Raw genomic sequence first — 16,672 nt, 5'->3', positions numbered from 1 at the left:
CTGAGGAGAAACCTGAAGCTCCTGAGGAGAAACCTGAAGCTCCTGAGGAGAAACCTGAAGTCCCCAAGGAGAAGCTACCACATCCAGTAGCCGATCTGGCTACTGCTGAAAAGCCAGTCGAGACGGCTCCAAAATCAACATCTAACAGCCCTCCTCCGGCTCATTCAGACTATCATTACCTCCCACATTATCCTTATCCAGGGTTCTACCCCCGTGGGCGGATGGCATATCCGATGCCATACGGTTATGGACCGCCACCTGGGGAAGGATCGCCATATCAACCTCCGTATGCTTCATATCATTACCCGTACCCACATCCTCGCAAGTTAGAACGCCATGACTCAATGGCATCAAGAGGAAGTGGCTCAGGTGAGCTTGCAGGCTTATCAACTCCACCCCAACTTGTGCCAGACAGCACGTCTGCCATCGAAGATGATCCTTCAGACTTGCTTGGACGGTTACATCTAGCTATCCCCGACCTTGAGCTCCTGCTACGGAGATATAAGGAGACTCACGGTGAACTCAATCTGCGAGAGGCTCTTGTTCGTAAGAAGGAAGCTGAGACTCTCGAAATCATCAAGCGAAAGGAAGAACATATCGATCGGTTGATGAACCAGTTTCACGATGCGGAGAAGAAGCATTCGAAAGAATATAACAAACTTCGACTCCACATTGGAAATCTTGAAGAGAATCTGAAAGACCTCGAGGAAAGACTGCATATCTCCGAGACAAAAAGACAGGAAGAAGCTGCCATTAACAAAGAACTTACGGAGCAGAAGGCTGCACTGGTTCGTGAGAGAATGGTGATAGCAAAGGCTGCGGCAGATGAAAGGGATAAGATAGTTGCGGAGTTTGAAGCTTCAAAGAATGATGTACGTGAATCCTTCGGCGATAATTTCGGATCACACTAAGTTTGAAACAGACAGAGAAGCAACTGGACGCAGCGCGCATTCGGATTGCGGAACTAACCACGCAGAAAGACGAGATTGAAAGCAAGGCAAATGCTGCAAAAGCCGAGTTTGAGAGCCAAACAAATGCTTTAAAGGCTGAGATTGAAGCGGAGGCAGAGAAAATCAAAGCAGAACTTGAGGCGAAAGCTGCTGCTAGTCAAGAACTAGCGGACAATGCGTTGAAGGAGCTTGAATCAGTCAAGGCCGAACTTGCCGCCGAGAAAGCTGCAAATATTGACGGATGGGCGGAAAAGACAGCCAAGCTTACGAGTGAATTCGAGGCAGAGAAACAAGCCTTGATAACCGCTCATGAGGAGACCATTGCTGCCTTGAAGAAGGCGCACAAGGACGACCTGAATGAACAGACTATAGCTTTTGTTGGCCTTCAGGAAAGTCTCAATCTCAAGATGACCACCGAGAACCAGAACCTTATCGAGGAGATCGCTAACCTTAAAAAAGCGTGGGAAGAAGACAAAGCAAAATTTGAGAAAATGATTGAGGAACTCAAAGGAGTCGCGCAGGGTATCGAGGAAGAAAAGGGTAGGCTCGAGAAGATCGTTGACCAGTTCAAAGAGGAGACTGACGTGAAGTCGAAGGGTGATTTGCATTAGTAAGTGCGATTTGTTGAATGATGAGGCTAGAAGTGGCGGTTTGTATGTAGTTGCTTTTCTTGCGTTCTTCTTTCATATGTCCGTCATCCTCTCCTCTTCCTTCCCTTCCCAGTTTTATGAGTTTGCATGTGGAGTTTTGCATTAGAGAGTTGTGAGGCTGATCTGTTGTGTATGTAGTATCGAAGCATTCAGGCAATTATTGGATCTTATTTTCGGGCTTTCTTCCTCCCACTTCGATCGCCCTCCCCGAGACTTGTCACCGGATCTTCTTTCTACTGTCCCCGCACATTTGCCCTCACTTATCGAGGACACAGATGAGAGCCGCCAGGCACGCTCTGCTTTCATTGCGCATATTATCTCATCAAAACTAGTGGAGCGCGTTTTCACTCCCTTCCTTTTTGGACTAGGTCGACGTCAGGAAGAGACAGAACAATTGCTGGACATTATCAGTGGTAAGCTCCGCACGAAAAGCTCGCGGAACGAGTCAACATGGCGACAGCACACGCTACTCGCGGCTTATACCACGACACATGCTAAACTGCAAATGAATAAGGAGGCCGGCAGGGTGATAGACGATATTATCGCGGCGATTCTGCCTTTCGCCATCGACACAGAGACTACGGTGACAGCGGTGCGAGCAGGTGTTCGCAAAATTGTAAAGTTAGCCGTTGAGACATGGAGATATGCTAGGCTAGAGAGGGAAATGATTGAAGCAATCCTACCACCTGTTGACGAGGGTGAGAATGCAGAAGGGGAAGAAGGAAGTTGGCTACCGTATGGCAGTCAAGAGTGTGAAGATGGCAAAGATAAGACGCCCCGAGGGCGGATCTTGCTGAGGGTGTTTCCGGTCATTCGTCGCGAAAAAGTCCAGGAAGGATTTCGGTTAACTGAAAAGGACTTCAATGATCAGGGCTGTATATACAGTAGAGGGTGGGCTTTGTATGCCGCCTAGTGTCGCCAGCTATCAACGGATGGCTTGAAATGTAAATAGCTCCATGGCCATATTCTTTACCTTCTAGTCTTTGTGTTTCTAACTTGGTCAAGCGATAGAATCGGGGAACTTTACAGTGGTTGATGTGATCGCACCACGTGAACTAAAATGCAGGTGCAGCAAGGCTTGTGAAGTAGGGTGGCGCAAGAGTTCTCAAAGACTTTCATGACTGCCTTCGTGCCTGTGAGCATTACACTGCTGCAGATGGATATCCATAAGAAGGCGCATAAGATGCTGTTCTCGATGGAGAGACGTGGTTTGCTGACGCAACTCGACGCAAGTGCTAACTTTGTGGTCGATGCGACACGTTGTCATGGGCAACTGGGCGTATAACTACACGAGGGATGTACACTGATCATTACCGACTTTTCAATACAAAATGGAACTACAAGCCATGTCAAGGGAAGGCAAAGAAGTTAATAAGATGCTGTCGGCAGAAGTTTGGCGAATAATTTCATCACCTTATCCTGTATCTCTTATGGTATGAGTCTTCAAGCTGCAGGTGAATTTTCGTTCACTAATTGTTCATTTAGGCTCTCCATGGCATTCTTCTGCTAGACCAAGATGGTGAAGCTTTTGAGAGATTTGTTGTAGCAAATCCTTGTAAGATCAAACGCCTAGTATCGTGTATTCTAGCCGTTACTGCAGTTCGACCGATCGACGCTGATCTGCTGAGAGAACTTTGTGCGTAACCATCTCAGCATTATTGGTCGATATCCTAACCGATTTTAAGGTCGGTGCGAATACTTCCGCGACCAACTACTTCAGGAATGTCCGGAGTTGCTTGATGCGTTGCTTGCGAAATCCGCAAGTGGGAATGAACAGGCAAGTGTTACCGTTATTTTGAGTGTATCTCCTCGTATTATTAATGGGCACTAGTATACCGCTCTTTGCCTGCAAATATTAAGCCAACAGCTTCCCTATAGTGTTGCACTTCCAGCATCTGTCGAAAGCTTCTTCATCGAAATTGTATCCCGTGCCATTCAGGATCCGAATGCAAAGACACTGGTAGCCGCATATGACTTACTTACCGGGGCTTGCCAAAAACTAGCCGAGATTTTACCATATAATGAGTGGATGACATTTGAAGATGGTCTTATTCAAATCGTCAAAGGCTCAAAGACAATCCAAGATCAGTCACTAAGCCTGCTCTGCCTCGGAATACTCAAAATTCTAGGCACAAGTTCGCTGAAATCGGACAATGGCGCTGATTCAGAAGCAGCAGAATTCTTTAAAGGCAACAAAGCATCGAAATCTGTTAATCTGGCTGTGCTTCAGGCCGCTTGGGTCACTAAGACGGCGCACATGGTTGTCAAGGCAAATGTGCTTAGGAGCCTTTCCATTGCATTGAGCATTGTTGAGCATGTGCCCTCTTCGGTGCTGGACGCATGGATGCGGACTATAGAAGGTCAGGCATCAATTTTACGCTTGAAGTCACGATCTCAAGATACAAGTCTTCATATTGACATTCGTTTGAAAGTACGTCGTGCCATTTCAAACTTCTCTAGGCCGTCTAATGAATGCTAGTTAATTTCATTGATTTCCAAGATATTACGATCGCAGAACGTACCGACGAAGCTCCTGCCCCAGATAGAGAATTTACTGGATAGTCACGAATTTTTGAGCGCAGATAGCACCGTCTTTAAGCATGCTATGGAGGCAGTACTGTCTTTTTGCGTGGTAAGCGTTTGATCATTAGGCTTATCAGTCATCACTCTCTGATGTTTTTTTTGTCGCCAAAGAGTGACCACGAAATAGTCAAGTTCTTGAGAAATGCGGCTCTAGCGTCCACTTATGGTTGTCGAGAGATTACGAACTATTTGCATATGCTAAGCCTGCTATCGAAGATACCTATCAGCGATTCGACCTATGCTAGTAGCTTTCATGTTGAAATAGATGGTATTTGTGCGCCAATCATCCTCGCCGCCACTACCGCTGGATCGGACCTGGCTGCATGTAACGATTCTCGGGACTGTCAAATAACACTTCTTGCAGCAAGACATTCGCTAGCAGAGGAACTCGCCGCGCTGTGGTTACTTTCAGCTGCTAGAGCACCCGAAACTAGCCAGATTGAGGCCAGAACCATGAGATCTTTGCAGATGCTTGGAGTTTTGCGTAGCGTAAAGGGTAAAGCAGGTTTCAAGTGTAAAGGTGATCCTTCTCAAGCACCAAGGCGAGTATCATTACCAGATCAGAGGAGCTTAGTCCCTCAGACACAACAAGCTTCATGAAAGACAAAATTCGATATTTTTCGAATTTGCAACGGGTCTGGCAAGAGCAAACCCCTATCAAACTGGCTGGGACGATATGCGATGATCTTGAAAAGCGTTGCGAAACTGCAGAAAAGCCATTTCGTGAGACGAGTACACAAGTACAAGCCCTTCAATACAAATTAACCGACTTGGAGGGTCGTAACGACGAGCTGAAGCAGAGAATTAGTGACCTAACCTTTCGGTTACAGTCCAAAGACGCTGAGACAACACATGTACAAGAAGCACTGCAGCAAGAAAATGAGAGATTAGTTGAGCGAGCGCATAACCTTGAGATCGATCTCAAAAACGCTAAAGATACCGCCGAGCAACAGATTCAGAACTTATACGCCAAGAGCAGAAAGAAGGAACTCGACCTTCGCATCTGTCTAAGTGTAATGTCCAGCATGCTCGATGAAGCAACCTCTCTTGCCGAGAAAATGCAGCGAATTAATTCTTTGATTGAAACCAAGTTACAAGAAACTGAGATCAGGCTGACTCGGATAATGGAGGAGCATGAGAAGCTGAGAATGGAAATGAAGGATAAATCCCAAGAACTGCAGGATCTGCGGGGTTCCGATGAGTCCATGAGGAACGATATTCTCATCCTCACGCGTTTACGGGAAGAAGCAATGACTTCATTGGTTCGAGTTCAGCAGGACCTCGATGAAGCCCAAAAACGCGCAGAACAGTCATGTTTGGACCACGCAACTGCAATTGAGAGCTTAAAAAGCAGATTCCAGCAAGATGCGTTGGATCTTGCTGAAGAGCTGGGCAAAATGCAGGAGGGATTTGAGGCCGAAAACCACAAGCTGAAGGAGGATGATTGTCACTTAGCCTCATGCTTGGAAATTGAAAAGGCCATGAAGAAAAATCTTCAGGTTCAAATTGAACAAGCAAAATCAGATCTACGCAGGCAGCAGAAGCGAGTCGCTCAAATGGAGAAGACGATCGCGGAACAGGAGGACGAAATAGCTGAATTGAATGCGATCAGACGAGCGATTGCAGAAGCGGCTGGTCAGAAGGCCAGATCCAAATATGCACATAAAAGCTTCTAATACACTGAGGAAGATGAAATTCAGCCGTCCGATACACTGTTCGAATTCGGTTCAGCCGAGAACGACTCGAGGCCAAAGCGAGCAAAGCCTCACAAGCAGTTTCGAGTGCCGGTCAGCTGGCAGCCGCGTCACAGTGGCGCTGAGACACCGAAGTGTGTCAAGAAACGACCACGGCGTATTCCACTCGCAGAAGTCTCAGCGGATCGAAGAAATCTGTGGCCCGTGGAAAAGTCTGCGACGAATTAGCAGCTCAAATCTGAAAGCAGCCACGCTGATATGGACGTACACGGCACAGTCGAATTTGGCGACGCTGACATAGGAAGCGACATTTTCACTATCACACCTTTTACACGTACGACACCAGGTATTTGCGATGACGAGTGCGAACATGGGACTGTGGAAAGAAAATCTTGATGATCTCGAAAGCAGAGATTGCCCACGCCTGGCCGTGGTTAAGCTAGCATGGTCAGCCTAGAAGTATCAGCGTCTCGTTACTACATCAATCCTTTTCGTTTTGAATATTCAGTTCATTTGGTGGTCGCTTCTTTTGACATCATTTACAAACCCAGTGAACGATAGCTTCTGAAACTCAGATAAGGTTCAAGCCGGCCATGGCGAATAGCGCCCTGTCAGGCATAAGCCAGTTAGAATTCGATACGCCTTTTTTGTGACAAAAGTTTTTCTCTAGTGATTATTTTCAGATAACATGCTTTTCTGGCTCACGTCGCACAAGAGTCTGCGTTTGCGATGAAGGTGCTTGCCCTCTTCGGTTGCAAGCGGCAAGTTACATCGGCTTCAGCAAACAGCCGCGCACGCCATTGTCAGATCTTACCGCCGTAAGTTATATCTCGCACCTTTTGACTTCTTCTTCTTTATTCGACTTGACAACAGCGATAAGTTTCCCCATCCTCTGAAGCTGATCATGCAACAATAGCTACTATCTTGGCTCAGTAGTCATTTCCCCTGCTCACCATAATTTGGTTTCTCTCCCGACATTTCGTTCTCTACACCCTACCACCTAGGCACAATCGCATTCAAGAAGATGAAATTTAATGGTACTGACCAAAGCCTGGCATCGCCGTGTCTTTCCAGTACTTCAAAATCATCGGCAACTAAAGGCTCTCGATCACACCAAGCATCCACCAGCTTTAACCATACGGTCAGAGGATCTAAATTTGAACCACGAGGCTTGCCAATCAGAGAGATGCAAAATTATCATCACAAAACTCGCTACGATACAAGATTCAGTATGGCGAGCTCCATGAGCTGGAAGCATCTCCCTCAGATCGAGGTCAAGCTAGTACAAGTACCTGCCAAATTCACAACGTGGGACATCTACCGGCTTTTAGATGGCTTTGGCAATGTGATCAAGATTCAAATTCTTGATAAGGAAAGACATGTGGAAAAGACAGCATATGTCACTTTTCGGTGGGTTAAAATTGACACAAACGTGAGATACAGCCCTGGCTTACTTCAGCTAGACCTACTCCCGACATTGCCTTCTGGGAGCTAGATGGAGCTTTAGGAAATATTGTCGCAACGCTTAACTTACAGAATAGCAATATAGCGACGATTCAAGACCCCTTCAACAAAGGCGTTCGGATACCTGATCTTTTGGTGAGAGATTTTCCTGAAAGCAAAGATCGAATCTAATGAGAAAAAGCAACATGATGCGCAAAGCATCGAAATTGGTTACATGGTCTCCGAGAACCAGATTATGTCTATGTTCACATCGATGGAGCAAAATGTGTACTTTCTCATGAACTTGAACAAGAAGACAATTAGCGTGGACTTCTGTATCTCTGCGCCAGGCAAAAGTGGACGTCATGATCTGGGCAACTTCCGCCTCCAGCTACGGCTGGATAGAATCTTGGCTGTATACTTCGAACCCGTAGGCTCTCACGAAGTAATGACCATTACAGTTGACTTTCCCCCAAGGCTATATCGAAGAAGTACAGACATCAACGTCACGCATCAGAACGATTCCCGGCTCTGGAGTGAATGGGACGCTATGATTCGACAGACTGGTGTTATACTTCCTGAGACTGTCACTCGTCTGCACCCTGCTGGTATTCGTAACGATGAGGCAATCGTTGATGTCGGTAAGTTGTGCCACTTCTGCACACTTGCGAATGTAGGACTGACTTGACAAGGGCGGTGGAGAGTTTATCGACTAAATTTTAAATCGTTCGAAAATGCACACTGTCCTTTGGCACGAATCAAACAAGCCCTCTCAAGTTTCAACGTTCAAGTCATTCAAAAACATTTCGACATTCTCCCAAGGCACACATCCACAATATTGGATCTGGTGGACCACAACGGCAGTAAAAATGCTCAAGATAACGTAGGGTACTTATCGGAGCTTCAAGCTTCGATGACAAGGCGTTATTTCAATCTAAGTTTTGAAACACGCTATCAACTTGAAGTTTGCTTGTCCCACGGATGGCTGCATGAAACGAACTTCACGGAAGACTTCGTAGCTAAGCTTCATGCACTAGACAGGAATGAGCAACACAAGGCTGTCGGTGCTTTGGAGCGGGTCGCCGAATTAAAGCGACGATTTTACAATCCTATGGAAATTTTCCAGCTCCCAGTGCATTTCACTGCGATTGCAGCGACGAGAAACCTTCCACGGCATTGTACAGTTGCTAGATCCGCGGTTGTCACGCCGTCAATGATTTATTTCAGAACCCCGTCAGTCGAAGTATCAAATCGAATTACCAGGGAATGGTCAGTATACTCTAATCGCTTCCTTCGAGTCCGTTTCTCAGACGAGCTTGATCATGGGCATATCATGTCACATGACAAGCGTATGAATGACGAAATATATGATAGAATAACCCAAATCCTTCGTCATGGGATAGTCCTAGGAGATCGCGTATATAGGTTTCTTGCTTTTGGAAACTCTCAATTTCGGGAACGAGGTGCCTTCTTTTTTGCACCTACTGATGAAGTCTCATGCGATGTTATTCGTAGCCGGCTGGGCAAAATGAGCGACAGAGACCAGTATCAACCTGCAAAAGTTTGTGCACGCATCGGGCAAAATTTTTCTACTACTCGAGGGTTGGCAATGAAAATAACGATTAGGACGCACAAGCTGGACCACAGAAATGAACTTCTGCTTCCAGACATAAAGCGCAATGGATACATTTTCACGGATGGAGTTGGGAAAATCTCAAAATTCCTAGCACAGATGATTGCATGTGAATTTGGACTTTCCACTGATGATGTACCTTCCGTATTTCAGTTTCGTCTCGGAGGTTGCAAAGGAATTCTTGCCGTGGATCCAGCGCTCTCGGGGAACGAAGTACATCTCAGGCCGAGCCAGTACAAATTTGCCGCCGTCCATGATGGCCTTGAAATTATTCGCGCCTCTAGATTTGTTTCTGCTTCTCTGAATCGCCAGATTATAATCGTTTTGTCTGCGCTTGGAGTATCCGACAGTGTATTCGTGCGAAAAATGAAATCTCAGCTTCAAGTTCTTGACGCCGCAATGGTAGATGAAAATGTTGCTATCAACGAACTCGAAAGAGTCGTCGACATGAATCAAACCACACTGAAACTTGCTGCTATGGCGCGTGCAGGTTTCATAGCAGCAAGAGAGCCATTCATGATGTCTATGCTTAGACTATGGCGGAGTTGGTGTCTCAAAATATTAAAAGAAAAAGCAAGGATTTTTATCGAGAACGGAGCATTTTTGTTTGGCACTGTAGACGAAACAGCAACATTACGCGGACATTTCAATAGCGCACAGCGAGATATGGCGGAGCATAATATTTGCGACCTTCCAGAAATATTCTGTTATATAGATAGAAGGCGGAAAGGCATCTATGAGCCTGTTCGTGGAGTATGCATCGTTGCTAGAAATCCGTCTTTGCATCCAGGGGATATACGAGTGGTTCACGCTGTAGACGTGCCGCAGCTACATCACATCAAGAATGCGATAGTCTTCCCACAGAGCGGCGATCGGGACATTAGTAGCATGTGCTCTGGTGGTGACTTAGATGGGGACGATTATCTCCTTATTTGGGATCCAGAACTCATTCCACGAGAGTGGAATCATCCGCCCATGGACTTCACTCCGGCAAAGCCTCTTTCGTTGAGCCACAAGGTTACGGTGGATGATATCACAGATTTTTTTGTCGACTACGTCAAGTCTGATAATCTTGCTTTTATCGCCACAAGACATCTAGCACTTGCTGATTATCTGGATGAAGGCGTGAAAAACGAAAAATGCAAGCATTTAGCACAGCTGCATTCTCTTGCCGTCGACTATCCGAAGTCTGGAGTTCCCGTTAGTATTCCTTCCTATCTCACACGTGGGATCAAATGGCCACATTTTATGGAGAAGCCCAGGACTGATTACAAATCGAGAAAAATTCTCGGTCAGCTCTACGACCTTGTTGTGCGAGAAGACTTCACGCCTGAGTTCAGCAGTGTATTCGACAAAAGAGTAATCGAGGCGTTTGACGTTGATGAGAAACTCATCAAAAGGGCAGAGTTAATCAAGTGCAGATACGATAGTCAACTGAGAAAGATCATGGCGCAGCACGATATTGCAACTGAATTTGAAGTTTGGAGTGCTTTCGTAATGGAGCACAATAATGGAAAAAAAGATTACACATTTGCGGAAGAGTTGGGAATCCTGATGGAGGCAATCCGCATTGGGTTCAGAGAGGAATGCGAGAAAGAGGCCGGAGGTAAAAATCCAGCCTGTCTCTACCCCTTCGTTGCCGCAATGTACATTGCCACCGCTCGTCAGGCTCAACAATACACCCTCAAATCAAGCAGTGAGGGCATTGGAGATGATAGTAAGAACGCGGTAAAGCCACTACACTCCAAGGATATACCTTTCATTTCATTCCCATGGCTGTTCCTCCCCGAGCTCAGCAAAATTGCCCAAGGCCAGATAGAGACAGAAGATCGATCCGGTCGTCTTCAATGTGAAAGTAAAAATTGCCATCGTGAGCATGTTGTTTCAGAAGATGAGGAAAGAGCCATCGTCAAACTTGGCAGTGGCTCTATTCTCTTATCTGAATTCCAAGCGTGTTCTTTAGATGACAAGGAGACATCTACAGCAAGCCGTAACGATACTTCGGAAGAGACCAATCGTCACATCGAAACGATTAATAAAAATATTTTTGGACGCATACCGGATGAGCATCAGAGGCGTCGAAATGCCAGAATTGAAAGCTTGAAGACCCACGTGACATCGAGTACAACAGTCATGACGACTAAAAAGAATTCTGAAAATGCAACGGTGCCCGACCTAGAGACAGACTTCACAGTTACTGATAACGTGATTCTTCCTCACGAACCATATCAAGACTTGTTGATCTCGCCAAGACAGAATAGTCCGTTGAATTCAGTAAGGAGCGAGGCAGATCCTATGATTTCACCCGACGTTGGACTTCAGATTAAAGATGGAAGCATGACGAACAGTGTGCAAGTCCATCTGGATCTCAACGATAGTGATTCCGAGGACGAACAATCATGACGATGTGCAATGGGCCATGTGTGCGAAAAACAATCGTTGGAGAAGCGGTAGTAAAGCTGTGGTGATAAAATCATTAATCTTCCATCCCTCAAAGTATAACACGGAGGATGAAAGCTTCTTACCCAAATTAGGCAACAAGCTCACTCCAGTGTGAAACATAAATGGTGCAATAGAGCGAAGAAAATCCACTTTTTTTTTCGTTGGAATTCTCGAGCTCCGGCATAACCGGCACAATGATCACTTTAACACAAAAGTGCTGGTCGCATGCATACCCATCTATTGAGTTCGTTACATTTACTAATATACTTAGAAAATTGCCAGCTAACAAAACACTTTACGAGCACATTTTACATAAACCCCGACGCCATTGACCATCCATTTCATTAACAATAAAACCCAGCGTCGAATACAACCATCAAGATATTGACCCACCACGTCAAAACCAAAACCAACTTGTAGATGAATCTCATTTACTTTCCTCCGCCTAAAAGTCCGCCAATAATTGGCAAGCCTCCACCACCACCCTTCTTCTTATCTTTTCCACCGCCCAAACTTTCCGTGATACTTCCTAGTCCAAGACCACTAAGCAGCTTGTCAATACCCAGTCCACCAAGTAGACCATTAACAAGTCCGCCAAGACCAAGTGAACTAAGAAGTCTACCGACGAGGCCAAGAACACCGGCCAGCAATAAGCCAACGGCGGCAAGAATTTGGAAAAGTGGTTCGGTGAGTAGTGCCCACAACGGGTTGAGCTTCTTCTTAGCATGAGGCATGTTCTGAAGCTTCTTCTTCGCATTGTCAATCGTCTGCACAACGGTTGTGGTGAGTTCTTTGAGCAGATCAGCGAGACGATATTCTTCCGGTGTTGCTTCGCGGGTAGCTGCACGGCCCTTAGCCTGAGCCGCTATGCGACCATCAGGATCAAGGCCACGAAGTGAACCATTGCACTCGTTAAGGATGCGAGAGCCTTCCTCAATGAGTGGCTTGACGTTGTTGACAAGTTCTTCCTCATCAAGCTCCTCCTTCGGCGTTCGATCCGCGGCTTCAATATGCTAACAGGAATGTTAGAACTAAAGAGAGAGAAAAACGTGCCTAAACTTACCTCAGTAATTTGCTTGCAGACGGGTTGGACTCTCTCAAGTGTCTGCTGGCAGATCGCAGCCATCTTATCAGCAAGCTCTGCATCCTTCTTGCGCTGCAACTCCTCCTCACTCATTTCTTCTTCGGGCTCCTCTTCCACGATATTTTCAAGAAGAGTAACCTCGCCGACCTTGTTGCCGTCATTGTCAATAACATAACCATTGTCATCAATCTCAAGTCCTGCACAGTGGCCGAGATCGCCGGCTGTCAAACGGCCCATGAGATCACCATTCTCATCGCGAACTTCGCCATCCTTATTGACTCGACGACCAGCCATTGGATTGATACGCCTTTCCTTCTCTTCAGGCTCCCAGCGTTCGGCTTTGCCAATCGTGTTTCCGTTCTTATCGGTGATATCGCCATCTTCATCTACCTTGTGGCCGACAAGTTTCTTGATATCTCCTTCAATAATACGGCCAATGATGTCACCTGCTGGAGTGGTGACCGTGCCGTCCTTTTGAACAGTAGCACCGTCAAATCCAGCAAAGGGGCCCTCAGGACCAGAATCAACGCCCTGAACAAGTTCGGCACGACCAACGACATTGCCTGCATTGTCCCAGATCTGACCTTTGCCGTCGACCTTTTTGCCGATGAGGGTCTTCACGTCACCTTCAGCAACGCGACCAACAATTGCTCCATTGGCGTCGACAACATTACCCTGCTTATTTACTGTGCAGCCAGCAAGGATTGACAGATCGACTGGGGCCTCCTCTTCCTCTTCATATGGTTCCGCATGTCCCTTAACATTACCGTACTTGTCGATAATGTCGCCGTCCTCATCAACAGCATTTCCGACAAGACGCTTTGGATCTCCTTCTGTGATGATGCCAACCACGTTCCCATCGGAATCAGCGACATATCCGTCTTTGATAACCCGGAGACCTTCTAAACCTGCAAAAGGCCCCTCCGGACGGGCGACACGTTCGTTCTCTGGAATAAGCTCACAGCGACCGACAACTTTGCCAGTATCACTATGGATCAGGCCTTGATCGTCACAGCGACGACCGGCCAGCTCTTTGACGTTGCCTTCGACGAGTCGACCGAGAGGAATGCCGTTTTCGTCAACGACATATCCTTGTTTGTTGAGTACCTTATTTTCGAGTATCGATAGATCATCAGGCTCTTTCTCTGGCTCATCCTCCATAGGTTCGGCATGACCCTTTACGTTGCCATACTTGTCGAGAATGTCTCCATCCTCGTCCACGTGAAGGCCCACCAATCGCTTGGGGTCACCTTCAACGATACGACCGACAATGTTCTCATCTTCATCAGCAATAAAGCCGCCCTGAACAACTCGTAGGCCTTGCAGGCCACCAAAGATACCCTCCGGCTTGTTTTCTCTTTCGCTATCCGGGATGAGTTCGACACGGCCAATTACCTGGCCACGGTCGTTCCAGAGTTGACCTTCAGCGTCAAGCTTCTTACCTGCGCATTCCTTGGGGTTACCCTCCACAAGTCGAGCGACGGGAACGCCTTCGTTGCCGATAACATTGCCCTGCTTGTTCACAATCAATCCTTCAAGGAATGAGAGGTCTACTGGAGCTTCGACAGGCGCTTCCTCATCTTGAATCCTTTCTGCATGGCCCACAACTGAGCCTCTCTTGTCAAGGATATCGCCATCTTCATCAACGGTTCTACCAGCCAACCTTTTTGCGTCACCTTCGACAACTTGGCCAACAATGTTGCCGTTTTCGTCTTGCACATAGCCATCTTTGTTCACAATCAACCCCTCGAGACCGGCAAATGGTGCTTCTTCCTCAGCCTCCTCGATAGGTAGAGTCTTAGCGCGGCCAATCACATGGCCCTTATTATCCCAGAACTGACCTTCAGCGTCGCAAGTAACACCGGCCTTGGAGAGTTTCTTGGCGTCGCCTTCAACGAGCTCACCGACAACGTTCCCGTTGGCGTCAATGATCTTGCCTGATTTGTTGACCTTGAGTCCTTCGAGGATAGAAAGTGGTGGCAGCTCCTCAGTTGCCTCTTCCACGCCTTCAATTGCCTCTTCCATAGCCTCAGGTGCCTCTTCCTCGGCCTCCTGGGCACCCTCTTCCACTTGCTGTGGTAGTGTCTTGACACGGCCGATGACTTTTCCTTTTTTGTCGAGAACCTCTCCCTTGTCATTGCACTTCTTCCCTGCACATTCAGAGAGTTCGCCGTCAACAAGCTCGCCAATTTCTTCTCCATCTTCGTTCAAGATCTTGCCCTTCTTGTTCACCTTGAGACCGTCAAGGATGTCAAGGCCTGGAATAAAAGTACCTGATTCCTCAGTTTCGCCAAGACGCTCAAGCATTGCCTTAGTGGCCTCTTCAGCGGCCTCGCCAGGAACGACCTTGACTCTGCCAATAATTTTTCCGTCTTTGCTAAGAACTTCTCCCTTATCATTAACTTTTTTACCGGCGCACTCAGCGGCATCACCGTCAATGAGTTCACCGATTGGCTCGCCTTCCTCGTCAAGAATTTTGCCTTTTTTGTTGACTTTGAGACCGTCGAGAATGCGGAGGTCGAGCTTCGGGACGAGATCTGCAAGCTTTTCTTCAGCACCTTCAGCCAGTTGAACCTTGCCAATGACGTTGCCACTTTCGTCGATCACTTCGCCCTTGTCGTTGATAGTCATGCCCTTGACCTGGTCTAGATCACCTTCGGCGAGCTCACCAAGCACATTTCCTTCAGCATCAACGACTTGGCCTTCAGAGTTGATTTCCTGACCTTCCAGGGCCTCAATACCTGGCAGCTCTGCTTCTTGAGCTTCTTCAATGGCATCGCCAGCATCCTCGGCAGTTTCATCGATGGCGCCCTCAGCACCTTCAGCAACGTCCTCAGCACCTTCACCAGCCTCATCAGCGACATCCTCAGCGCCTTCTTCAACCTCTCCTGCGGCATCTTCCGCTGTCTCGTAAAGACCTGCGGCGTCAGGGTGGACTTGAGCTCGACCAATCACATTTCCTTCATCGTCAAGGATCTCGCCATGTTCGTTAAAGGTCTTTCCTTGTAAGTCAGCAGGGTTACCTTCGGTGAGATAGCCGATCGTATCACCATCCTCGTTCAAAATCTGGCCTGCTGCATCTACTGTGTATCCTTCCAGAATTTCAACACCCGGAAGGTTTGCAACTCCTTCTTCTGCCCTAGACTTGGCTTTTTCGATCAGGTCTTTAACTGTGTCAGGCAAGAGTTCGGTGCGACCAACGAGATCGCCGTCATCGTCAAGGATCTCTCCGTCGTCTCCAATTTGGTAGCCTTCGAGGTCTTCAGCGTCTCCTTCTACAAGTCGGCCGATAGCTTTTCCGTCCTTATCATGCACTAGACCTTCAGCGTCGACTTCTAAGCCTTTAAGAATGGACAAATCTGGGACCAATCCATCAGCGGTTTGCTTAAGTCCCTGAACGCCCTCAATAGCTGTCTCTGGGAGATCCTGGGCTGTTTGTTGTACTCCTTCCGCAGCTTCACCAGCTGTATCTTTAGCGCTGCTGGTTAGACCTTCCAGGTCAGCTTGACCGAGCTTGCCCGCAAGATTAGCGCCCTTGCCAGCAAGACCTTTAGCGGTATCCATGACGCCACCGCCTGTTTTCTTTGCGTCCTCAGCGGGCTCATTCTCTGTTTCTTCGGTTTCCTCTGTAGCTTCGGTCTCCTCACCCATGTCTCCTGCCTTCTCGGTAATGTCGTCAGCAGTGTCTTCAAGGTCTTTCTGTGTATCTGAGGCAACATCCTCTGAAGATTCGTCAGACACTGGTTTCGGCTCCTGTTCCTGAAGCTCTCCACCAGCTTGGGATACCTTTCCTCCCGCTTCCGAGATAGTGTCGCCCGCTTCACTTGAATCCTTCATTTCGACCTTGCTAGCCTCTTTGGGCAGATCTTGTGCCTTCTTTTCAACCTAATTAAATTAGCATTTAAATTCGTTTCTGGAAGCTACAGAGAGAAGACATCGTGGCTAAAAACGGACTCACATCTGAGACAGCTTCTTGCGCCTTTTCTGCTGTGCCTGAAGCGGCTTCCTGTGGTTTCTTGGCAAGTTTTGTTGGCGTCTTCGGGACACCTTTACCTGCAGCTGGAGAAGGTGCCATGCTTGCCGATTTGGTAGAGTCCGGCGATAGTGGTCTTTTTGTTCTTACGCTCGCAGGCGATGATCTTGTAGGAGTTGGTGGAAAGCTGTAGTACGCATATGAACTACTCATAAAATGC

The 16,672-nt window shown here is 47.4% G+C and overlaps 4 protein-coding genes across 4 annotated transcripts; 3 read left to right on the top strand and 1 right to left on the bottom strand.

Annotated features, from left to right (window-relative positions):
- Positions 1-344: 344 nt before the first annotated feature.
- Positions 345-2,513, top strand: PV09_01448 (uncharacterized protein; the record flags this gene model as incomplete). The annotated part of the gene is made up of 3 exons (XM_016354338.1): positions 345-872; positions 923-1,560; positions 1,739-2,513. 3 exons carry the CDS (start codon positions 345-347, stop codon positions 2,511-2,513), a joined length of 1,941 nt encoding a protein of 646 aa, XP_016217350.1.
- Positions 2,514-2,931: 418 nt separating this feature from the next.
- On the top strand, positions 2,932-6,105 carry PV09_01447 (uncharacterized protein; the record flags this gene model as incomplete). The annotated part of the gene is made up of 8 exons (XM_016354337.1): positions 2,932-3,033; positions 3,086-3,236; positions 3,286-3,383; positions 3,432-4,031; positions 4,080-4,232; positions 4,400-4,703; positions 4,766-5,818; positions 5,873-6,105. The coding sequence occupies 8 exons, from the start codon at positions 2,932-2,934 to the stop codon at positions 6,103-6,105; spliced, it is 2,694 nt and encodes an 897-aa protein (XP_016217349.1).
- Positions 6,106-6,842: 737 nt separating this feature from the next.
- Positions 6,843-11,356, top strand: PV09_01446 (uncharacterized protein; the record flags this gene model as incomplete). The annotated part of the gene is made up of 4 exons (XM_016354336.1): positions 6,843-7,287; positions 7,341-7,476; positions 7,523-7,961; positions 8,013-11,356. The coding sequence occupies exons 1-4, from the start codon at positions 6,902-6,904 to the stop codon at positions 11,354-11,356; spliced, it is 4,305 nt and encodes a 1,434-aa protein (XP_016217348.1). The 5' UTR covers positions 6,843-6,901.
- A 470-nt stretch (positions 11,357-11,826) lies between these two features.
- Positions 11,827-16,665, bottom strand: PV09_01445 (uncharacterized protein; the record flags this gene model as incomplete). Its single annotated transcript, XM_016354335.1, has 3 exons — positions 11,827-12,408; positions 12,459-16,364; positions 16,438-16,665. The coding sequence occupies 3 exons, from the start codon at positions 16,663-16,665 to the stop codon at positions 11,827-11,829; spliced, it is 4,716 nt and encodes a 1,571-aa protein (XP_016217347.1).
- Between the last annotated feature and the right edge of the window lie 7 nt (positions 16,666-16,672).

Source organism: Verruconis gallopava (assembly GCF_000836295.1).
Source record: "Verruconis gallopava strain CBS 43764 unplaced genomic scaffold supercont1.4, whole genome shotgun sequence".
Classification (NCBI taxonomy): Eukaryota; Fungi; Ascomycota; class Dothideomycetes; order Venturiales; family Sympoventuriaceae; genus Verruconis; species Verruconis gallopava.
Note: the sequence above shows the minus strand (reverse complement) of the source record. Positions and strands in the feature narration are given on the sequence as shown.